Source organism: Danio rerio, chromosome 6 (assembly GCF_052040795.2).
Source record: "Danio rerio strain M-AB ecotype USA chromosome 6, GRCz13ab, whole genome shotgun sequence".
Classification (NCBI taxonomy): Eukaryota; Metazoa; Chordata; class Actinopteri; order Cypriniformes; family Danionidae; genus Danio; species Danio rerio.
Window position 1 is genome coordinate 21,376,269 of NC_141026.1, and position 26,143 is coordinate 21,402,411.

The 26,143-nt window shown below is 35.0% G+C and overlaps 1 protein-coding gene across 3 annotated transcripts; it reads left to right on the top strand.

Annotated features, from left to right (window-relative positions):
* The first annotated feature begins 359 nt into the window (after positions 1–359).
* Positions 360–16,941, top strand: acox1 (acyl-CoA oxidase 1, palmitoyl). 3 transcript variants are annotated; one of them, XM_087255495.1, is made up of 14 exons: positions 360–597; positions 967–1,126; positions 3,287–4,790; positions 5,683–5,790; positions 5,887–6,006; positions 6,499–6,614; positions 7,451–7,620; positions 7,772–7,934; positions 8,358–8,548; positions 9,239–9,415; positions 15,294–15,399; positions 15,524–15,667; positions 15,975–16,181; positions 16,340–16,941. In XM_087255495.1, exons 3-14 carry the CDS (start codon positions 4,676–4,678, stop codon positions 16,388–16,390), a joined length of 1,668 nt encoding a protein of 555 aa, XP_087111621.1. In that variant the 5' UTR covers positions 360–597; positions 967–1,126; positions 3,287–4,675; the 3' UTR covers positions 16,391–16,941.
* The last annotated feature ends 9,202 nt before the right edge of the window (positions 16,942–26,143 follow it).

Consider the following 26,143-nt stretch of genomic DNA (forward strand, 5'->3'; position numbering starts at 1 on the left):
TGTCAGTTTTAATGTTCCCTGGTTTGTCACAGTGTAATGAACCACCACTTATTTACCATCCACATTCCAAGAAACCCAACCACAAACACCTGATCTATATTCTGCTCTATTGCATGTATAGTGTTACTCGGACTTGGAATAATTTTATTGGTAACAACATTTATGAGATTAATAGATAGAATACTCCCACTTATCAGTCGAACCTTACTCAACACCGAATGCATGCTGTGTCAATTCAACCCTACATTCTCGGAATTTGTCATCTTAAACGAGCCTACTGTTACAACAGTGGTTAAGCGCACCAATGCCACGCCCACTGAGTAATAAGCGCTTCTATTGGTCAACACACAATTGACGTCAAATGTTACCACCCTTCCAGGAAGTAACAAACCCAACTAAGCCAGAGTTGAAACGTTATATAACAAAAAAAGAAAAAAGGACACAAAGCAGAAGGCACGTAGCTCGAAAGAAAGTTTAACTGAATAGTCATGAATCCTGATATTAGCCGTGAACGTGAAAATGCGTCTTTTAACCTGGAGATTCTTACAAACGTGCTGGATGGTGGAGCGGAAAAGACAAATAGAAGGAGAGAAATAGGTCAGCTGCAAAAGTGTTTTAACGTTGCTATTTAATAACTTAAATAACCTATTTGATTGTAAACGTATTTTCCGGTCATTTGTGTGCATAGGTTAACCTATTGACATGATTAAGTTCAGGTATATGTATGTTAATTTAATGTATTTCTTTAGTAATATAATGTACCCTTGCAAATTTACAGTTTGTGGAGCTCTTAAAAATTAAACTGATAATATAAATATTTACCTTGAAGTCAGAGCGCCTTTTATATATATTGAATTAGTTGGCCCATTTCTGTACAAGATCAAGATATCAAGCTAAAAAGTAAAAAAAAAAAAAAAAAAAAAAACACCCATCATCTGTTTTTTTGTTTTGTTTGTTTTTTTCTAGAGTCTCTGGTTATTGGAGATCCAGATTTCCAACATGAAGACCTAAACTTTCTCTCTCGAAGTGAGCGATATGATGCAGCAGTGCGGAAGAGTGCACAGATGATTCTGAAACTTAGGGAATATGGTATCTCTGATCCAGAAGAGATCTACTCCTACAAGACGTAAGCAAAATTGTCATGGTTAAAGAAACTTATAGTTATAGAAGTTATAGAATATGGATAGTTGAGAGAAGTTTAGAGGACAGAAAACACTGAGATAAGAATTAAAGAGCCCATATTATGGGTTTTTGAAAATTCCCCTCCATGTAGTGTGTAACACAGCTCTAAGTGAAGTGAAGTATCCAGCTAAGGCTTAAATCTGTAAGAATACAGTGTTTAAAACTGTTGATTCATCTATAAAAGAGTCGAATCATAGTGCTTCAAACGAGTCGCCTTGATACCGACTCATTAGGTGTTTCGCCATGACGTACGAACGAAACAAAGTTTTTCACGTGCACGCGCAAACCCGGGAGATTTCAAACCTGAGGCCCCGCCCTCTGACGCAGTAACCCAGACACACACACACACACACACACCCACAAACACACGCACACCCACAAACACACGCACACAAACATGCCGGTCGATTGAAGTCACACTGCAGATGGATATATTGAGTCTCTACCCAAAGATGAAACATCAGCATTATAACCAAGCAGTTGGAAACTTCTGGAAGCTACATGCTACAAAGAATACTTCATCTGAGTTTGTTAAAGGAAGGATCCGTAAAGAGTAACTGATGGACGTCAGGATGGGTTTCTTCCTACATTTCTCAAGTGTAAGTATGTGCGGTTAAAGTTGTTGCCTCGTTTACTCTAGCTTGCAAATGTATTTAGTTGTGATTTGTTACTTGTAACCGCGTGTACTGTATCAGGTTAACTGGATATATTATCTTATCGCGTGCAAAGTCACGTTAAAAACGCGACGCGTGCTGTTTGTTTATGGAGCTCCGTGCTAGAGTTCTGCTCCCGCGATTTATTCGGAAATGTATTCCCGCGCCGCAGAAATCTGGCGCGGGGAGAGAGAGAGAGAGAGAGAGCGAGAGAGAGAGCGAACGAACGAACGAGCTTTGTGTACTTTGTGCTGTGTGTGTGTGGGTGGTGGGTGATATTTGGTTGTGTTCTCCGCTCTAGCGGGACCGGGCGCGGCGGGCAGAAAACGGAGCGGGTTCTCAGGCTAAAACCTGGCGGGTGCGGGCTGAAGCGGGAGCGTTGTCATCCGGAGGTGTGTGTGTGTTTTTGTGTGTGTGTGGTATGGCGAGTACACGACTGTCTCCTTCGTTCGGTTATCCGTGGCACTATCCACTCGCCATAGTGTGGCAGCTAAAGTCCACGCCTACACTATCGAGCGTGTATGAACTGTGATTACTTTTTAAATTGCTGATTAGCTATTGGCCATTTCCCTCTCTGACTGAAGGCAGTCGACCAATCGCGACAGACTGTCATCGGTCCAATCAGCGCAGATTAGCTCCGCGCTAAGGAGGGGTTTGGGAACAAATGAATCACTGGACGATTCATACAGGAGTCGCTGGGATAATTAGATAAAAATAAATGCAGATTATAAGACCATGAAAGTGTTTTTTGACCTTGCATGCATATTAGACTGTTGTTGGAGACCCTTACAACCAAGATATGACCTTATTTCATGTATAATATGGGCTCTTTAACTGAAAAAAATAAACATACACTACAGTTCTTTTTTTGAGGTCTTTGTATTATATTTAAAAAAAAAGTCAAATATAAAATAAATATAATACAAATATATGTTTTTTTTTAATAGCAAATATCTTGGTGTTTGTGTTACCTTTGTCCCAACATCTCTACAATTAAATTACACCTCATGTATTGGTTAATGCAATGAATCACCAAAACAACACAATTTTTATGAAATTTTCAAAATCAGTGTTGTAAAATATGTTTGTGAGTTGCATATGAATGTTAGCTACAATTTGCAAGCAAAAGTTACAGTGTTTGCAGAGACAGCCAGGGCAAAGGTCTCAGATTAAAAGTGTGTCAAAGGGAAGTAAAATGTTTATCATCTCCACTCCTATTCTCAGATTAAATTAGCTGAAACAAATAAAACTGATACATTTTTGGTGATTCAGACATTCCTAAAAACTAAACTTTAAATACACATTTAGCATAATGAAAAGTATTAGGAGTACAGCTAATTGGGATTAAACATCTGGTTTCTATTAACATAAAAAGACTTTTTATAAAACCCTCTAAAGTACAATGTGTATCTTCATGTATGTTTACTACATTTGTCTGTTCCATTCTGCAGTGTTGTGAGGGGTGTATTTCAAGAGCCCCTAGGTGTCCATAATGTCATGTTCATACCCACCTTAAAAAGCCAGTGTACTGCTGAACAACGCAAAAAATGGATCCCCTTAGCTGAGTCATTCCATATGTTAGGCACCTATGCTCAGACAGAGCTGGGGCACGGTCAGTTCTTCTCTCCTGAACAATTATTTGAAATGTACTTTTAAATATTAGTAATAAGCAAAAAAGTATTGTCCTTTTTGGTTCAGAAATATACATTTGTATATTAAGGTGTCACTCTTGTAGGTGTTGACAGCTCAGTATGGTCATAGTCTCAGATTGATTTAGGGGTCTCTGCATTCAAGGTGATTCTCCATTTAATTCTGTATACATTAGAACACTTTTTAAAACCTGACCTTATCTGCATTCAAACATTAAATAGCTTTAGGTCTTTAACTGCTTCTTGATTATCTTAATAACTTGTGGTTTTGCAGTTTTGTGTTTGTCTTTTCATGAAGTCTTTAATTTTCCAGTTATCATTGATTGTGTTTTGTATTGTAAATGGAATCTACACATTTTCAAAACCCTAATAAGTGGAAATGTAGGACAGTGGGTTTGAAGGAAAGAAGCCGAAGCAGTAGGCACTGAGAGAATAATGGCATCATTGTGCAATCTTGTCATTAATGCAAGGGAGTAAATGTGTCAGTTATGGCTAACGGGTAATTTATCTGTCTTTCTCTCACAACATTTGATCAAGTGAACATTTAGAATTTTCAAATGTTAAGAATGAAAAGACGTAAATGTCCAGCACTATCTTAGTAGGTCCTAAATTTTTGGCCTCGCACTCTAAAACAAAAATGCTTTTTGGAGAATGGATACCTCTTTTTAATGTATGCCTCTACTGAAACAATCATAGAAAATCATATTCATACAATGAGTAAACACATTAATAATGTTTCTGTTGAGTAAATTCTTTGAGATTGATTATACTGTAATTGGCACATGTTTTATGCAGCTAATAAATTATTTCTATCTCTAATTTAGTCATTATATGCATGAACTTTTGTCATTCTCTGTTCCTCAAATTTAATCCCATCCATTCATTCATTCAATTTCTTTTCGGCTTAGTTCCTTTATTAATCTGGGGTCGCCACAGTGGAATGAACCGCCTAATCCCATCCATATAAATTTTATTAATACATACTCACAATCTTGATCAACTCATTCTGTCTATTCGTATTTAACACTCACTAATTTGTTCTTTCGGTATCTTTTTTCTGCTTTTCTTTTCCCCTCTCTATTTTTAATTACTTTTTTTTTTTTTTTTTAAATATTCCGCTCACTTTGATTCCCGCCCTATTAAAGCTGTGTTCATCGAGGGCGTCCAGAGCCCCTTGACCTACACTTGGGGATGTTCCTGCCAACGCTATTGAACCAGTCTTCACCTGCACAACTTGAAACTTTCTTCATGCCTGCATGGAACTTGGAGATTATTGGCACCTACGCACAGACTGAGATGGGGCACGGTAACAAATCTGGCACCTATCTGCACACATATTATTATACTACTGTAGACAGGCACTGGGTTTCATGTAGTCTTATATGGTGTTGGGCAATTTTTGTAGAGATTAAAGTTGGAGTGTTGCATAATCTTCCTTTACTGTGTTATTTGGACCATGGTGTATTAATTGTAAGTAGTTAGAAAAAGTCCAATGAAGTTATTTCATATCATGCATTGTGCTGTGGTAGCCAGTGGCTTCAATTCTTGCTCCATTCAAGGTGGAAGAGAGTGTTGTTCATTGGGCAGAACTGTAAAAATTAAGAAAGGTAAAAGTTAAGCAGCCTACAAGTACAATGCATTGTGGGACTATTTCAACAGTTATAGCATTTGTTTTGCATTTGATTTAATATTAATTCCACAGACTGTTGTATACAGGCTGTGAAATCCACAAAGGCTAGGCAACTGTTTTTGTATATATATATTTTACATTTATTCTTCAAAATAAACATTTTGTTCAAACAACATTGGGACAGCAATCAGTTTTTTATTTATTTTTTATAAAACCAAAAAGTTTTCAGTAATGTTCACATGTAATTTAAAGGGAGAGAGAGAGAGAGAGAGAAAGACAGAATGACTGGGTATTGGTTGCCATCCATTTTTGTGCTGTCAAACACCTTTAAGGGTTACCCTTATTATACTGTTTGCATTAATAGATTATGAATATTGTAATGTACTGAACCACTAAGGGGATTAATGCTTGTTTATAAGTTTGCTCAGTCTCAGATATTTAAGTAATGGGGTAGTATTTGACATCACAGCTGAATTAAAAATTCACAAATTACCTTTATTTATTTAAGTATTTGTAATTATATTCGTAGTACCAGTTGTCTATGTGTTTTGATGTTGTATCCTTCTAGGTACACACATCCGTGCTCTTGAAACCACTGCCACATATGACCCTTCCACCCAAGAGTTCGTTTTGAACAGTCCAACAATCTCCTCAATTAAATGGTGGCCAGGTGGATGTGAGTAAGCCTTAATCAAGGTTTTTATTTTTAGTTTATAAAATATTTATTTACTTACTTACTTTTTTTTTTTTTTTTTTTTTTTTTTTTTTTAAGTGGGTAAAACCTCAAACCATGCTATAGTCCTGGCTCAGCTGTACACGCAGGGCAAGTGTCATGGCCTGCATGCTTTCATCACACCCATTCGCTGTATGAAGACACACATGCCACTTCCAGGTAAAGAACTTTAGAGCTGATACAAATCCCCAATTTTGTAAAGACATATGTTAAAGAGATATGATAAAGAGGGACAGAATTGTCCATGTCTGTGAGGTTGTTTTCGATTAGAGGTAATAAAATAGCAATAATATTGTTTTGATGGACTGCGATTACACATTCACTAGTTTATGGAACAAGTGTTTAGCCTTATCACAATTTTGTGGTACATTGTACTTAAGAGCAAAAAACACACTCTTTCTAGTCATATTTCTAAATATACAGTAAGCGTGACAGTTTTTAATTTTTTATTTTTACACCCAACAATTATATTCTGCAGTAGTCATGCTGGCTGCCATGGTAATTTTTATATAATGTAAATATATATATATATATATATAAGTTTAACTAAATTAATGCAGTTATATAATACTATTAATTTTTATGTATTTAATGTTCGTACAGAATGTATTTCTCTACAGTTGTTTCTTCAGATATACTATGTTTGAACAGGTGTGGTCGTTGGTGATATTGGGCCCAAATTTGGTTTTGATGAGGTGGATAATGGCTATTTGAAACTGGAAAATGTTAGAATTCCACGAGAGAATATGCTTATGAAGTATGCCCAGGTGAGCAGATCTTGTCTGCAGCAATCTACAAAAATATTTGCAGTAATTTATTATTATTATTATTATTATTATTATTATTATTATTTTGTCTTTAAGCAAAATCCAGGATCAACTTTAATCAGCCCCACTCTTAATAACCAAAAAGGAAAAACAATCTGGAAATAAGTAAAATTTCAGAATTTAGAAAACAATTTTATGAAATGGAATTCAGTATTTACATTGCATTTATTTATTAATCACTTTACAGTAAGGTTTCATTAATTAATGGTAGTTCAAGAATTAATGCATGCACACCATTTATTAATCGTAGTTCAACATTTACTAAAGTATTATTTAAATTGAAAGTTGTGCTCATTGACATTTAAAGTACTGATTTAGGTTACCAACAAAGAAAAATGTTACTGTCATTAATATTTACAACGATGAATAAATACTCCTATAAATATTTTTTCATTGCTTGTTCATGTTAGTTAAATGCATTACCTAACATTAACTATTTACCTTATTGTAAAGTGTTTATATATATATATATATATATATATATATATATATATATATATATATATAAAACTATATATAACTATATATAACTATATATATATATATATATATATATATATATATATATATATATATATATATATATATATATATATATATATATACATCCCAGTAATATCAAATCAAAATTCTACTTGATTAATGGCACCACTGCCTATTAAGAATCCTGTAATCTGTGTCCACTAGAAAAATGGCATATAAAATGGCTTAATGTGCTATGTGTATATGTCATGTGGGTAATAACTGTACTTTATGTGGCGTGTGTGCTTTTATAGGTTGAACCGGATGGTACATATGTGAAGCCTCCTAGTGATAAACTCACATATGGCACCATGGTGTTTATTCGCTCCATGATAGTGGGAGAGTCAGCACGAGCTCTCTCCAAATCCTGCACTATTGCCATTCGCTACAGTGCAGTCCGACATCAGTCTGAACTACGCCCAGGGTAGGACTCTCTTTTCTCTCTCATGTCTTTCCTCCTTGCACTCTCATATGCACTTTTTACTTATATATATATATATATATATATATATATATATATATATATATAAATTTGTCATTTTTTTATTTTGTTCCTTTTCATATTTTTTTTCTAGTGAACCTGAGCCACAGATCTTGGACTATCAAACCCAGCAGTATAAACTATTTCCTCTTTTGGCTACTGCATATGCCTTTCACTTTGTGGGGCAGTACATGAATAAAACATACCATCGCATCTCAGGAGACATCAGTCTGGGTGACTTCAGTGAGCTTCCAGAGGTATGCAGAAATATGTTGTCAAAATATTTTTTTTCTCTATTCAATATACAGTTGAAGTCAGAATAATTAGCCTCCCTGTTTATTTGTTTCCCAATTTCTCTTTAACGGAGAGATTTTTTTCAACACATTTCTAAACCTGATAGTTGCAATTCCTCATCTCTAATAACTGATTTATTTTAACTTTGCCATGATGACAGCAAGTAAAATTTGACTAGATCTTTTTCAAGACACTGCAATATATTTTATATTTTACATTTAACGTTGTCCTGTTTTTTTTTTTTTTGGAGGGGGGGGGGGGGGGGGGGGGGTGGGGATGGGATGGGGGGTAATAATTCTGACTTCAACTGTACATTTTTGCATGTAACAACTTTTAACTTAATTAAAGTGATTTTGTTTGAAATCCCTTTTTATTTTCTTTAATAGCTGCATGCCTTGTCAGCTGGTCTGAAAGCTTTTACCACCTGGGCAGCAAATACTGGCATTGAGGTATGTCGTATGTCATGTGGTGGTCATGGCTACTCCCGCTGCAGCAGTTTACCTGACATCTACGTCACTTTTACGCCAACCTGCACTTATGAGGGAGAGAATACGGTTATGATGCTGCAGACAGCTAGGTAAAACTTTTTTTTGCTTTTTATCGTTTTAGATTGTGATCTATTTAAGTTAATTAATTTTTAAAACAACAGTTCAGTTGCAATAATGATAATTATCATGATCATCAATACTCGATTATCACTATTTTGCAAGAAAAATGGCCCAACAACCCTCAGGCCACTCTGCATGACTTATATCTGTCATTCCCAAGACAAATTGATGCTATATTACAAATGTTAATTACTAACCTTTGTATGAACAGAATTTGGTTATAGTTTGGTTATAATTTGGTTACAGGAACATGTTTTCTTCACCTTTCTCCTATTTTCAACCAGCAACAGAACTACTTAGTTCTTTGTGAACTACTTAAAATGAAATTTACTTTACCTCAGAAGTTTTCATGTTTTTTTCACAGGCTTTTAAATAACCTAGTTATCTTTTTGGTTAAAAAGTTATCCATACCAACAAAAGCAACTTTTTTCAGAAAGTATTTGATTTATTTGTCAGATTTACAGTTATTTGTCTAGTTGTGCAATTATGTGTAGGTGCAGTGTTTTTAACATTGTTTAAATAGCTGAAAGTTACAATTAAAAGTAACCAAAATCTTCAGCAAGATTATTTCCTTATATTTCAGTGAACTGGCTGTTTGTACAACATTTTTTTTATGTTTAATTAATAATATTATTATTATTTGTTCACTATTTTATTAGGTATTTGGTGAAGAGCTACAAGCAAGCACGGGCAGGACAACAGTTGACTGGCATTGTGTCTTACCTGAACGAATCTCAGAGCAGGATACAGCCCCATTCTGTGTCTTCCCGGCCTACTGTTGTCAATATTAATGACCTGGTCAGCCTTGTCGAGGCATACAAGTTCAGAGCTGCAAAGTAAGAAAAACATATAATGATGCCTCTTTTAAGAACATAAATCTTTGATGTCCCCAGAGTGTGTATATGATGTTTGAGTGCACATAACCCAACAGAAAATATTTTTATATCTTGTTGTAATAGCTATTTTTAGGGTATGAGCCAAAAAGCATGCTTGTTTTGTATTTGTCTCTTTAAATGCAAGTGAGCTTTTTCAGAAGCGGGTGGAGCCTCAGGTGCCCAGACTCTGGCACAATAGCAAAATAATCTGATTTTTACAATTATAAACTGGCTGTTTTCACACACTGCAGCCACACAACTTTTATAAACACCATATAAAAGTGATTTTTGTATAATAGGTCCCCTTTAATACAGGCTGTAAAATGTGCTATTAATGCCTCATTTCCACTGAGTGGTACACTTCAGTTCCATACAATATAGGTCACCTTTATAAGGCATGTGTCTTCACTGCCAAATGGTACCCTTTTGATGAGAAAAGTCTTCCTGCAGAGTTGTACTTGCACCTTCAGGCTTACACGCCCAGGCACCCGTGCTTCCTATGCAGGTGACGTCATTTACAATTGACACCTGCACCTGTCATGTCACTTGCAATCAACACAAATAAACCAAAAGTAAGTTTCCTGTTCGTTTGCCTTAACAGTGACAACATTGTCAAATAATTCTAAGTACTTAAGTTGTACACCATGACAGACCCCCCCACCCCCTGAAAAGCGGTTTGTGTATTTATCATATGATTATAATCCTTTAATGTAAATTTACCAAAGCAGGCTACTATTAACATTTATACCAGCCAAGCTTATTATTTATTTATTTATATTAACTATCAGGTCTAAACATATTCGTATATAAAAATATAAAATATTCGTTCACAGTTATGAATAAATAAAAAAAATCCACCAGGCTAATGCGAATTAAAATTGTAATATTTTGTTTAAAATATTTCAAGGAGTTTTAGTATTACCACTAACAGATACACATTATGGACTTACAGCAATGATTCTTGAACGACTTGGGAAATAATTCTTTATTCAGCAGGTCCCAGGACAATTGTAAACAACAATATAAATGTTGATTCAAGTGATGTGGCAGAGGAGTGCAGGGCTTGTTTGAATTAAAGTCCTTTACCAAAAAATCCCTCAGTTTAAGGTTAAGAGTACCTTTAGTAAAAGTTGGTTTGCAAGGAGAAAAAAAAGAAAAAAGATCGACTTAAGGAATTCGAGACTACCATTTAGTATTTCACTTTAGTCCTTAGTAACCATTCCCTCTTAAAACATTTAAGGGACATAGTTAGCTCCCTTGAACAAATAAGACTCAAAATACAAGCATTCTCACCCAAATAAAATGTTTTAGATAAAAGACTAACAGGACCGAAGAAAAATAATTTAATAAACCATTTAATAAATAAACAAATTTGTAAGTGTTGATAAGTTAACACGTCTTTGCAGGAGTGCATCCATATGAAATTGCAGTTTCACTACTGCTTTCAAAGTCTCTACATAATCCCAGCCCAGTGTTATAGGTTCTCCAAATATAATGTTGAGATCGACTTGATAAGGGAATGTCTCGACTCGCTCAACGGAAAGAAAGTGGCAAAGATGATGTGTACTGCAGTGCTGTTGTAAGGAAAGCATTCGTGGTTCGTTACGATCAGTTTACATAACTATATCAACTGCGGCGCTCGTCACCACATGTTGCCAGAAGCTACATTGAAACACTTAGAAAAAAGCATATATAACATATCATATGAGAAGCACTTTTCACAAAACAGATGCTTTATACAGTACAAGGGCTGTACAGTGAAACTAAAACACTGGCCAATTTAATGTTGGAGATTTCATGTCTAAATTTGACCAGCCTAGTAGCCAATCATCATTGATTGCACATTCCACCAGTAAGAGCAGAGTGTGAAGGTTAAATTAGCTCCGTAATAACAAAGTTTGCTTAAAATATTACAATACACAGCATTATGGGTGACATATCAGAGTTCAAAAGAGGACAAGTTGTTGGTTTACGTCTCACTGGCACATCTGTAACCAAGACAGCAAATCTTTGTGGTAGATCAAGAAGCCACGGTATGCAGGATAAGGTCAATTGACCACGAAGGATGAACCACATCCAACATTAAAAAAAAAAAAAAAAAACTTCTGTTTCCACCAAGACTGTTCGTTGGGAGCTGCACAGGGTCAATATACATGGCCAGGCTGCTATAGCCTAAGCTTTGGTCACTAATGCCAATGGCAAACGTCAGTATTAATGGTGACAGCAGTGAAAATCTTGGGCTGTAGACGATGTGAAACATATATTATTCTTTTATTGAATCAACTTTCACTGAACTGCGGTGTCGAGAAGTCCCTAAGAAGCGTACCGCCCAGACTGTTGTATGCCCAGAGTGAGGCATGGGGATGAATCAGTGATGGTTTGAGCCACAATATCATAGTATTCCCTAGGCCCAATACTTATGTTAGATGGGCCAAGGACTACCAAACCATTCTGGAGGACCATGTCCGTTCAATGGTTCAAACAATGTATTTTGAAGGCGGTGTCGTGCATCATGGTGATAATGCACCAATACACACAGTAAGACTGGTGACAGGGTAGTATGATGAACGTTAAAGGGCACCTATGGTGAAAAATCTACTTTTCAAGCTGTTTGGACAGACATGTGTGTAGGTATAGTGTATAGACGTCATATTGGGGTGATATAAACACACCAGTCCTTTTTTGTCCAAGTTCAATTTAACAACATAAAAACGGGGGACCAATTGGAGCGGTTTTCAGATCAACCGCAACTTGACGAAGGAGTGCGGCCCCCCTGCCAACCAATATTGATTGACAGGCGCGCATCACCATACCCTCAATTTGTTGTTTCACATCCGCCATTTTCAGTGTGTGAGTCAAAGCGATCTCACTAAAGGAACACCCTTGCTCTGTTTTTAGATGTAAGGCTCATTGTGCTCAACACAAGATCAACATTCACCACAACATTCCGATCACTCTTATCGGTATTATTGTTTGTAACTTTAGGTAGGTAAACATGTGTACTTTTCATTGCGTCTACCTTAAACTTCAGCGGTTTGCATTTCTCACAGTCACAGAAGCTCCCTGTGATCTTAATACAGCTGGAAACCATCGTAGCGCCATGCATTTTCAGAATTCTAAACATAGGTTTCTATCAGGGTACACACACACACCGGTGCCTCAAGTCAGCGGCTGTCAGCGACGCCCAGCAACGATTCGGGACGCTTCATATTCCTGCCATGCCAGAGAGCACCATCTGAATAGTTTCATTTTAAAAAACATCCGAATGTGCGTGTCTGATGTGCCGTGTCGTATCTCTGAGCGGAGCATATGGTGCCTCAATCAAAGTTAATTCAGTGCACGTGGTTATTAGTCTCAGTGTACAAGCTCAGAACTTTAAACCAGCACACAGTTGGCTGTAAAACTATACAAAGACACAAATGATTTTGTACTCTCTGTTTGGTCTGTGTCCGAGTATTACATGTACAGCTGAATGCTTGTCATCTCACTCATGTTGCTTCTCTCTGTCTGCCTGTCTGTTGCCAAACACAAAGCGGAGGAGCTTTTGGCTCCGCCCCCTTGTTATATTGGGCGAGCAGTCGAAACTAATTTTCTTGTGAAGCGACACACCCCTAAAACAGAGACCTGTGTACACGCCCCCACAATAACATTTTTTAATGAAATTATGATAAACAAAAATCTAAACTGTGTGTTTTAAACTGAACTTAAACTGGCACACTCAGACGAACCATAATATTAAATCCTAAAAAAGGGGTAAACTATGTGCCCTTTAAAGTGAACATCTCCTATGGTATGCATAGTTACTAGACATAAATATTAATAAGCAACTTTGGGGTGTTTTGGAGGAACAAGTCAGGAAACGTTTTCCTCCACCAGCATCACATGGTGACATGGCCACTATTCTACAAGACAAATGGCTCAGACTCCCTCAGGCCACTTTGTATGATTTGTGTCTGTCATTCCCAAGACGAATTAATGCTGTATTACAAATGTTAATTACTAACCGTTGTACGAACATACGATTTGATTATAGCTGCAGATCAATGATTTAAATTGAAATAGCCTACTGTAACATCTGAAATTATATAAAACAAACAAATAAAATATGAATACATACAGACCCTTACAGTTTCCGAATTAGAGAAAAATGACACAAAACATACATTTAAAGGGTCATAAACCCCCCTGTCTCAGCAGGGTGTTTTCACACCTCTAGTTTGAAAAAAGTCAGAAAAGTGGGTCTGAAAGCTTTGTTTAATTGGAAGGGTTGAATAGCGAAACAGTGAAAGGTTTGCATAAAAAGGGGGGATTTTTATTACGTGCATAAAAATAATAATTTGCACACCATCAAAACAAACAGACGCTGGGGAGATGGGCAGTGATTCAGAGAGCAGCATTTACAGTGGATCTGAGAGCAGTGGGAGTGGTGGACAGTTGACGATACTATATAATTTTGCTATCTGAATATTGTAGTGGGGTGGCGCAGTAGGTAGTGCTTTCACCTCACAGCAAGAAGGTCACTGGTTCGAGCCTTGGTTGGGTTAGTTGGCGTTTCTGTGTGGGTTTCTTCTGGGTGATCCGGTTTCCCCCACAGTCCAAAGACATGCGGCATAGGTCAATTGGGTAGGCTAAATTGTTCGTAGTGTATGAGTGTGAATGGTTGTTTCCCAGAGATGGGTTGCAGCTGGAAGGTCATCCGCTGCGTAAAAAACATATGCTGGATAAGTTGGCGGTTTATTCCGCTGTGGCGACCCCAGATTAATAAAGGGGCTAAGCCGAAAAGAAAATGAATGAATGGAAATTGTAGTGATATTATTGTTAACTTGGTGACTTCAACTCTTTCATGCATACAATCACACTGGTGTTATTATAATGGTAAAGCACACATTATCAACGGCTCAAATTCAATTCTGATGGCTCACGCCGAGGCACAGAAAAAGGAGAATGTTGTTAGTCATAAATCACAATTAATCAGTGTTTTCAGGTGTCAGACATTGGCATACACATAACTACAAGCAAAACATAACATTGAAGGTTTGTAAAATACATGCAAATGTTTATAGACTGTTTATTTTACTATAACACTAGTTAAATAGTCACCTACATGTAGTTCGGAAGAAAATGATGAATAAACATGTAGTTCTAGCAGCTCAGTCTCATCTTTCATACAACTTTAACTAAACATGACCCATCAGCCATCATATGTCAAAGAATATGATGCTTTTTAGCCATCTGGATAAACATAAACAAAAAACATGAATCACACACCAAATTCGTAGAGACATGTGAATCTGGGACATTTCCAGATTCAAAAAGCTCTTGGCTAGAAATAGTTCTTTAAAACATTAATCAATCAATAATCTACACTCAATCACGCGCAAGTTATTATTTTGAGCTCAAGTTTTATATTTCAAATATAGACGTGTGGCGAGTGCACGTATAGAAAGTAGAGAAAAAGTGAAACCCCTCCCTCTTTTAAACAGCTTTGTAAACAACAATAGGACACAGCAAATAATCTTTTTCTTGTTATGTGGCTGTTTGTGTCAAGAAGAGAACAAGGATTATAAAAGCTCCGGTTGTGTATTTAGAAAAGGCGCTTTATTTATATTGAATCTCCTGGCTTTTTGCACACAATATTGACAATTCTCTCTAAACCAATAGCATTCGGGGGTGAGTCTAGCTTCACCCTTTTGATAGCATTCTACTCTTTGGAAAGGGTACCCAAAAAAGTGGAAACTGGAAACAGTGGTACTGCTCAGTGGAAAAAGGCCTTAACAGGGCTGTTAAAAACATTTAACTCACATAACTTTCAATGTGACTTTTTTTTTAATGTCCACAGGTTAGTTGAAGTTGCAGCTAAGAACCTTCAGTTGGAGCTACAGCACAGCAAGAGTAACGAAGATGCCTGGAACAACACTTCCATTGATCTAGTCAGAGCATCTGATGTGAGACAAATTTGTGTATAATAAAGTGTAATAAAGTGGTGTCTAGTTCTGGTCTGGAGACTTTTAAATCTATTGATATATTTCTGGACATGGTTTGAGTTTAATTTATATGCTCCCTTTACAGGCCCATTGCCATTATGTGGTTGTGAAGCTATTTGCTGCTAAACTGAGTGAGATTGGAGATAAGGCTGTCCACTCAGTACTCAGCACTTTGGCTCTGCTTTATGCCCTTCATGGAGTTGCACAGAATTCTGGGGACTTTTTAAAGGTAATACAATACAATACAATACCAAATACAATACAGTACGACAGTTCATAAATGTTGCTTAACTCAGACAGTACCCACAACTCATGAATGAAATGACTGAGTTTGTTTTCATGAAATTTATTTGCTGTTAAATGTATAAACATTTGTTTACTCAAAATTTGATTTGTGTCTAATGATATTTTATAAGAGTCATTGGTGTTAAGGGACATCCTGCTGATTTCTGTACATTATTTAAAGACCACTTTCTTAGACCATCATTTAGCAGTGTTTGATAGAAACAGACCTTACAGTTTGTCTTCTTTCTCAGGCTGGTCTGCTAAGTGTTTCTCAGCTGGATCAGATTTCACAGAGGCTGAAGGGTCTCCTCTTAGAGATAAGGCCCAATGCAGTGGCTCTCGTTGATGCTTTTGACTACCGTGATGAGATGCTTAATTCTTCTCTGGGACGATATGATGGCAACGTCTATGAGCACATGTTTGAGTGGGCCAAGAAGTCACCTCTGAACCATACTGAGGTGTGTAAATAATAAATTTGCTGTGTGTAAAATTGTAGTCTTGTTATGTTAAATAACCGCTATGGGCTAAATTGTGTTCTCTCTTAAAATATAATTGAATATAAAACACAATAAGTTCAATCTAAAATGGTCTTTTTTTAATGTATTTTTTCTTTTAGGTCCATGAGTCCCACAACAAGTATTTGAAGCCACTACGATCCAAATTGTAACTAGTGCAAGAAAGGGGAAGAAAGGGAAAAGTCTGTCTATTAAAAAAAAAATGTTAGAGAAGAAAATAATGTTTGCTTAAATTCTAAATGGATGAGGTTGCATTCTCCATTCTAATAATTTATAACAGCAATCCATGATTTCTGTGTGCACTTAAAATGAATGATAATTTCAAGTAAACAAATTTTTATTTTGTTTTGTAATTGTATCGATTCTGGTATCATGTAATATTTGCTTATTATTTTGAGAGAATGTGATGTTTCAGTAAACATACTTCTAATGATTTGGACTTTGTGAAAATGGTTCTGTACTGAATAATTAACATTTGGATGAGGATGGTAAGACATACATATCTTTATGAAATCATGCCTTAAGACCCACATACAAGAATGTTTTTTAGTATTAATAAAATTAATAGTTGTATAGTTCCATTTCAATGATGTGTAATTATTAGATATTGTATTGTGATCTGACCATGTTATATTTGTAACACTTGTCATTTGAACTTATTTGCTGCATTAATAAATAAACCATTTAACATTTACAATGAAAATTAAATAATTGAGTGTCTTTTATTCATGCACCTGTAGTTTGTAATAAGAACTTTATTTATATCTAGAAATACATTTCTAATAAGATTTCAATTTAATTATAAAAATGCATTACATAAGGTCATCACATATTAGTATGTGTATTTGTAGTGTATCCAACCCTGTCAGCCAAACCAACAAAAAATATTTGATTAAAGATAAAAATGGCAATATTGCAGTTGATCCAGTTAAGATGCGTGATGTTTTTTTAATGTTTCTTTTAGAATTATATTCCTTTGAATACTGAGCCTTTTTGGACTCCAAATCTATGAGAGGGTGCTCGCTGCAGAGCCATTTGAGGAGAGGTGAGCTCCAGAAAGGGGGGGCATGAGCTGTCGCTCCTCCTCCTGTAAGCTGTTTTAATGCATACACCAACCCCACCCCTAACCCTACCCCCAGTGACATCACTTGTAGAAGAAGTGCAAAAAAGGTGGAGCTCAAGCTTAAGCTCCCCCTCTCTGGAGCTCACCTCTCCTCAAATGGCTCTGCAGCGAGCACCACTTGAAATCTATTGTTTCTGAAGAAACAAAATAGTCTCTAGAGATGGAAGAAATTACAGAGGCTAATGACAGTTTAACAGCCAGTCCAGTTTAATGCCCAGTCCAGATGGCATTTTATGACATTTAAATGAAAACCAATTGTTCAACTATTTAAATAAATATATGTGAATCATTTAGACCAATTTAATTGCTAATAAAAGTGTTAAAAAGGCACTTATGCCATATTATAAATTTTTGTCTTGAACACTCTGGATTTAGTATGGCAATGAATATGAATATGGCAATGTTGATGTATTTGGTATTGGCGCTCCTTACGGCTGCTGTTTGATTATTATGGTAGAGCAAGCATTGTTACCTGCTACTAGTATATACAAAGACATGCCATCTGAGATTATAACACTGCTGCTGCAAACATAATATTTATGCAACCCCTCCCTCCCCCCCAAAAAACAAGCAGGAGGACAAACCAAACATAAAGACAAATTATTTACTGCAATAATTACAAGCAATATGCATGAACATGAGTAGAAAGTATTGCCAATGTGGTACCTATGGAGCCAGATCAGTCTCAATAATAATAATAATACATTTGCATCCATAAAATTTAAAAATGCACAGTGCAATTCATAATGAATTCGCAACTCCATGAATTCAAAAGTAAAAAGCAAAAATATTCACCAATTACTCACACATATGCATCTTTCATAAATACATTAAAAATGTTTACACAATTATGTATATATGAAATTTTGGGACTACTTTTCTCATGCATTTATGAATTGTAATAGATGTGTTTATGAACCACTTAATGTGCATGTGAAAATGCTTACACTAGCATAGAGTCCTTTGAATTTGTGTGCAGTATTTTTGAGACATCCTGGCAGGACACGATTCGTAATCGATTCGCATCCTTTTTTGGAGGATATTCTTTTTAGCCAATCGCAGACCGGGAGTAAAGTCAGTTTGACGTTTGACATTCATTAGACATTCGGTTTCAAACCAAATAAATTCTTTGTTCCAGTTAGAGTTTGAGCTAAAACTATGTCAGATAGACATACACGTGCACTTTATGTTGCATAAGGCTTAGTTTCCCGATTAAAAATAAATAAATAAATAAATAAATAAACAAACAATTTAACCATACTATTATACAACAAAACCAGTACCAAAATGTTTAAAAAAAATAATAAATCTCTGTTTTTGGAATTAGCACTTTATTTATCTGATAATGAAAAAAAAAAGTTTAATGTAAAAAAATTAGTAATACTAGTTTACTCAAACACCATTTGAGATAAAGAAACCAAAGCAACTCAAACATTTTTTAAATATTATGTTTTTTGATGCTCAAGCTTTTACAGTTATCCCTTTGTTTTTATATACAGTACTTAACTTATATTTTATTATTATAACATAATTATCATATATTTATAATATTACAAATTCATTGTCAGACTGTAAGGGCAATACATGCCAGAAAACAGTAAAATATAACTAACTAACTAAATAAATACATAAATAAGCACACACACCTTGGTAAACTTGTGTATAGTAAAACAGTAAGTAGAATTACTAAACAACAAAAAATACAAAACTAAAGTAAAACTATTGTTTATGGAAAAAAACACACATCACTTAAAAAAAGCCCTTCATTGTGCATAATCGATAATAATGTAATATTTCACAGATGGTTAAATAACTTTTCCAAGCTATAATTGTGCTTCATGCAAGTGTTTACAATGTATTTGATATACTGAAAATATGAATTCAGTGCTGTATATAAAAAACAACTTATCCATGAAAGTTGGTAAGCCAAGCTTCAAGTTCTTTCTTTCAGCAAAAGCATAACTGTAAAAATCAAAGCTTGTGCATCATAGAAAATAATATTTAGAAAATGTTAGGGTTGATTTGGTTCTTTTATCTCAAATGATGTTAGAGGTTAACTGATCATCACTTTACAAATTTTTTACATTAAAAGTTTTTTTTTTTATGTATATAAAAATAAATAAAGTGCCAATTCTAAAAATCATTAGTAATAATCAGGATGCTTTTCTGAACATTTTGGTACTGGTTAGTTGTATAATTTATAATTATAATTTTGTATAATAGTAAAATTGTGGTTAATTTTTTTTATTGAGAAATCAAGCCTTGAGCAACATAAAGGGCACATCAAATGTCAAACTAACTTAACCATGGTTTCTGACCAATGCAAACAATTATTTTTCATTAGTTAAACATCCAGCTGTGCAAGAAAACATGCAATCTGATTTAAGTGGTGTCATCTTTTGATACTTTATTGTTTTTAAATAAAGAAAATATTTTCCAAGTACCTATTATTCTAAATCTTGGACATTGTTCTTGAAACCAAAAATCACAAATAAAAAGGTGTGAAGCACCAAAAGCCGCCCATATTAAAATGGATTTGAATACTATTTTGGCTGTTGCTGAATCACTGTTGTTTTTGTTAATTTTTGCTCTTATTATTATTATTTTTTATGCTAAAGTTGCTATTGCTCAGACCAAACTGTAGGCCTAGAGAGCTGAAACTTGGTCAGTTGGTAGTACTCCGGTACACTACATGCTCAACAAAAAATAGCCAAATCGGACCATAGGTGGCGCTATGGCGCCAAAAACCAACATTTTAGAAATTTTTGGTCACCATTTGTACACAAAAATGAATGAATGAATGAAAATAAGTCGTTTATATATATATATATACTTAAAAGCTGCCAAAAAACAGTGCTTTTGTTGTCATACACAGTTTCCTAGAAGCTGTGAATCGCTTTGGCTTGCCTTTCAGAGTGAGATCTGATAAGGGCCGGGAGAATGTTATTTAATGTAATCTGTATGTTATGTAATTGTGTAATTTATAAAGCATTATATATTTATTGTGTATGGCCATACACCCAAAGCACTTAACAATTATGAGGGGGGTCTTTACACACCACCGCCAATGTGCAGCATCCACATGGATGATGCAAAGGCAGCCACAGGACAACAACACCAGTACGTTCACAACACACCAACGATTGTGGGAGTGGTGGATGGAGGGCCAATTTGGTGGATGGGGATGATTGGGAGGCCATGATTGTAAGGGACGATTGAAGGACTTTGGCCAGGACACGGGGTTACACCCCTACTCTTTAAGAGAAGTACCATGGGATTTTTAATGAACACAGAGTCAGGACCTCGGTTTAATGTCTCGTCCAAAAGACGACGCCCACTGACAGTATAGTGTCCCCTTCACTTTTTACTGGGGAATTAGGACTCACAAAGACTGCAGGTTGAGCACCTCCTGCTGGCCTCTTTAACGCCACTTCCAACAGCAACCTAGCTTTCCCATAGGGTCTCCCATCCAAGTACTGACCAGGCTCAGCTCTGCTTAGCTTCAGTGAGTAACCAGTCTTGGGCTGCAGGGTGATATGGCTGTGGCATTTGCAACCCACAAATGCTGTTTTTACCCTTTACTACAGGAAACAAGGGGTGATGTGGCTTACTTCATGGTGTCTAATAGGGGGAAAACTGACACTCCCACATCACAGGGCGCAGTGTCCATAAACAAAGGTTAATTATAAATAAATTTATTAATTTTATTTTTTCCCTTTAATAATCAGGGGGGCCATACACTCTTGCATTCACACTCATACACTATGGCCAATTTAGCTTGTTTAATTTACCTATACCACTTGTCTTTGGACTGAGGGGGAAATCGGAGCACCCGGAGGAAACCAACGCGAGCACCGGGAGAACATGCAAAATCCACACAAAAATGCAAAACTGACCCAGCCGAGGCTCTAACCAGTACCCCACTTGCTGTGAGGCAATCGTGCTACCCACTGCACCCCGTGACTCTCCAATTATAAATAATACAATTATTTTTTCATTATTACTATACTATAGGTTATATACCATTAAATATAGGGGATGGGGAGTAATCACCATGACGTGAATTAAGAATCGCTGATTTAAGGAAAATGCATTGGTGTTATATTTGCAGAATTGTGAGACTGTGTAGGGATATCTATGTGCATGTCTTTGACTTTTCCTGTCTTTTCCTGGATCTAGAGGTAGATGGCACATTAAACCCTGACAATAAAGAGCATCTTTTTGCTTTGTATTGGACCAATCTGCCCTAGCTTCAAAGGCACATTGCATTCTTCCAGGAGGCATGGAACAATCATAAAATAAGAACAACAGGCAACCAGTTACCACTGTAACTCTGGACAAGGTTTCAAGATATTCAAGATCCATACCTGGTACAGATAGGGCAATTAAACATCGTTGAGCTGCAGCATTCTGTCAATTTTCTTTGGAACTGAAACAAATGTGTTGTGCTTCACAGAACATCCACCAGGTGGCGCATCAAACAACAAACTCCACTGTACAGAATACATCATAGCCTAACCTATGCAGGTTTACATTTTTTTCCATTATTTTGATTATGTATTTATTTGATATTTAAGAAAGATACACTGTAAGATACAGGTACATGTTGATTCCAACATAAAAGTAGAATAAAAAACAAACATTATGTTAATTACCCATATTGTGTGGGACATAGATTCTGGAAAATATTTGATTCTTTACTGAGAACAGACTGTTGTCTGGGTCTATGTCCCCAATATGAATTTCCTGACCACATCCAAACGTGCCTTTAATTTTATTAATTAAATTATTATTATTTTTTTTACATATGATTAAGTCCTGATAAAATAGCTTTTGTTTAATTTTTTTTTGTTATGTTTTATTTCAATGCTTTCTGTATATATATATATATATATATATATATATATATATATATATATATATATATATATATATATATATATATAATGTTATTTTCGCTAAGGCTCTGTACATTTTAATGAAGCGCTCCTGTTCTCCTGTTTCAAATATTGTACTACTTTATCAGACAAAACGATAGGGTATTTTGTTTGGATATTTAATGAATATTTAATGTTTTAATATTTTTAAGCTTTAACTGATGTACATTCTCAGACAAAATGGTACAATGTTGTACCAAAGAAGGTACAAACCCTTGTTACTGGTGCAGTACCTTTTTATAAAACAGAATTGTACCTTACGACAAAGAAACAAATTTGTACCATTGCAGTTTGTACCTTCAAGGACATTATTTGTACCATAGGTAACCAAAATGTATCTTTGGTATTTAAAACCTGCCAATACAAAATTGTACCTTCATCAATGGTACAAATCTGATCCATGAAGGTACCACTACAGCGACAAGACACTGTACCTTAAGTGTCAAATGTGTTCCTTAAATAACTATTTAAAGGCATTTTGCTGTATCCAAAATGTGTCAATTTATTTACTGCAAAAACAAAACATCAAATGCATTTTAAACATTTTTCAAATATTTTCTTTGTGGTAATGCACCTTTTCCTATTACAATAAAGAATAAAAAATTACTTTAACATAAATCAAAAAATCTATTTTTTTGCTAAACATTTCAAAACACTTTTCACAAAATATTACAAAGATACATTCTCCCGCAGCTATCTCTAGGAAACATCAACACACACACACTACAGATAATTTAGTCTACCCAATTCATATACCACATGTCTTTGGACTGTGAGGGAAACCGGATCACCCAGAGGAAACCCACATGATTGCAGGGAGAACATGCAAAGTGAGGCGACAACCCTACCTACTGCGCCACTGCGTCACCTTTTTAATTTACTAATTATAAAATAGAAATATACAAAACTATTTTAATGAGATTTGCACAATGTCTAATTGGCTTTACAATAGTAAAATGTCTGCATGAACACATTGCATATGCAGGACTTTTGCCAGCTCGTGTGCGAAGTGGAAAGTAAACGCCAAAAGGTGCAGATATCAAAAATGAAAATGTACTTGTCGGAAAATGTTTACCGAATGTTTATTAAAATGCCTTTAGTGATTAGTTTACAATACGTATACTTTTGTTTTAACAGTTATTTTGTATTATGAAACTTAATAATTAATGTTTGAGTTTTTTTTTAAACATATGCTTTTAAATGATGATTCATGCTTTAATATGGAAATTGTAAAAAAAATAAATTTGTCTTTCCAGTAATATTTATTTTCATAGATATTTTCATAAATAAGGAGTTGTCCAATACTTGTTTTATGAGAACAATTGTCCACCATTTTAATTGTATCATAAATAGTACAACAGTATCATAAGAGGTATTTTCTGTACCATATAAGGTACAACTTTTACAAAGGTACAAAACTGTTCCTTAAGGAGCATTATTTGTATCACCGTGTACTTTTTTATCTGAAAGTTTAGGATATTTATTTAGATGGCTAAACTGATCAATGAACAACTAACAATGCCACACTCCCAAAAGTTATTTATTGAACCTCATGGTTGAGTTTAAAATATTTGGTGCTTTGTTGGGTTATTTTTAATCTTTATTGATGCATATGTAATATGTATGTTTTTGCATTATGCTTTAGCACAATAATATTGTTCGTATTTTCTAACAAATTACCTCTTCCTGTCATGTTTTTTATATCCCTTTCATGAGCACTCTTAATTATTGATACAAAGATGCGCTTCATAGCCTATCTATATTAAACAAATAAAACGCTTTCTACTACTTAATCTCTAGTTTTTGGTGGAAAAGTTGTCAAGGCTTTGAGAAAAATCACTTTGTTACTTTTGTCCCACATTTATTTTATCGAGAAAAAAATACTCTAATGTAAAAGTACAAGAAAAAAAAATCAGAAATATTGTTTTATTCCTCTTAGCACAAATTCATTGAGGGAAATAAGAAAATATTTTAATGCGAAAGTCCCTGTTTCACCATCTCCTAAGACGTGCCTTAAACCAACTTTCCAGATTATAAATAGGCTACAACAAAAAAAATTTTTTTTCGTTAGGTGGTTTAACTACTTTTATATTTTTTCATGTCTTTTTTTTGCTGAGTTTCGGTTTATTTTCATAAATAATATGCAAGCAATTGTGCTGGTGCCTCTGTCGTCTTCAGCCTCTCCACTTGGAAAGCCTATTCCACCAATATTTATTATTATAGTGCGGGTTATTTTAGCCAAATCTCAAAATCAAATTTAAAAAATCTATTCTTTTTAGTAAATATTACTTGTTAAATGTAAAATTAATATAAATATGTAAATGGCACATATAAGACCAATGTTTCCTTTACAAATATTATTGAGATTATTCCATATTCTATTCTAAAACCACTTTGCAAACACTAATCTCATATAAAAAAATGTATACATTTTTTTTTTTTAAATCACATAAATTGGATTAAGCTAATGGTTGTAATTTTGTCACAGTCACACAAGTAAAATAAAGGAGCAGAAAAATTCAATGGTGTTTATTCACACATAGCAACAACAAAGGTAATGTGAAGCAGATGAATGGTGTGGTAGAAAGTGAGTGACCTTACACACAAACATGGTCCTCCTCGGCTTCTCTCCTGGATTCTTCTGTGCTCTCCCAAGGATGTTCTCCTCCTCCTGCGAATGCAGACACACCTGTTTAAGAAAACTGGCTATTCTTACGTTGACATATTACCAAAGTATTGAGCTTACCCAATGAACTGTGTCTTTGATTACTGCCAAAGACTGAGTGAGTGAGGTGAGTATTTATAGTTAGTGATGATTACAGCTAAGGGTTCACCGGTGTGGTGAGGAAGAGAGGTGATTTGGACTGCAGGAACAAGCCGTGGGTGTGACAAAATTTACAGTAGGTTATTTATTAAGAAAAGAAAAATATAATTTATTATTAATAGCAGGGCTGGACTGGGGGAAAAAAAATTAAAAATCGGCCCTGGCATTTTGGGCCAGAGCGGCTCACTACATTCAATCAAAATGCTATCCATCTATGCATGTCCAATAGGTTTATCAACTCCTATTTTATAAAACACAAAAGCCATATATATATATATATATAAAAAAAAAATTAAAACTTTAATCTCAATTTAATTTCAATTTTAATTTCTGTATACTGTCCATAAAGATATTTGTTGAGTTCTAAAAAATAAACTATTCATTCATTTATTTTCCATCGCCTTAGTCCCTTATTTATCAGGGGATGCCACAGCGGAATGAACTGCCAACTATTCCAGCATTTGTTTTATGCAGCAGATGCCCTTCTAGCCACAACCCAATATTGGAAATCACCCATACACACTCATACTCATAGTGTACTCATACACTACAGCCAATTTAGCTTATTCAATAAACTATTCACTTAGCCTATATTCAATAATAAACATAACAAAAACTGCCTGCTAATGCATGGGTAAATCTTCAAAGGCAACAGTGTACTTTATAACTCATTAACCTCATCCTGCTTGCTGTTTCACTATCTTAACAATGAAAACACAATATAAATAAATTTGTTTCATTTTGATGTTATGATTACCAGACACCAGAGGTGGAAAAAGTAATAAAATCTTCTACTCAAGTAAAAGTAACAAATTTGGATTTGATTTGTTGTTCCTATACCTGACTTCAATGTCTTAATGTAATAATTAGCCTAATGTAATATATTCTAATAGCTTAATCCTTATAAACAATCCATTTATAAAATACATTATTAACAAATTTTTAGGCTATACTGAAGAATAAACCGAATATGAAATATGATTCTTGCATAATGATCACATCTAAACAAGCTAGCGCTCAT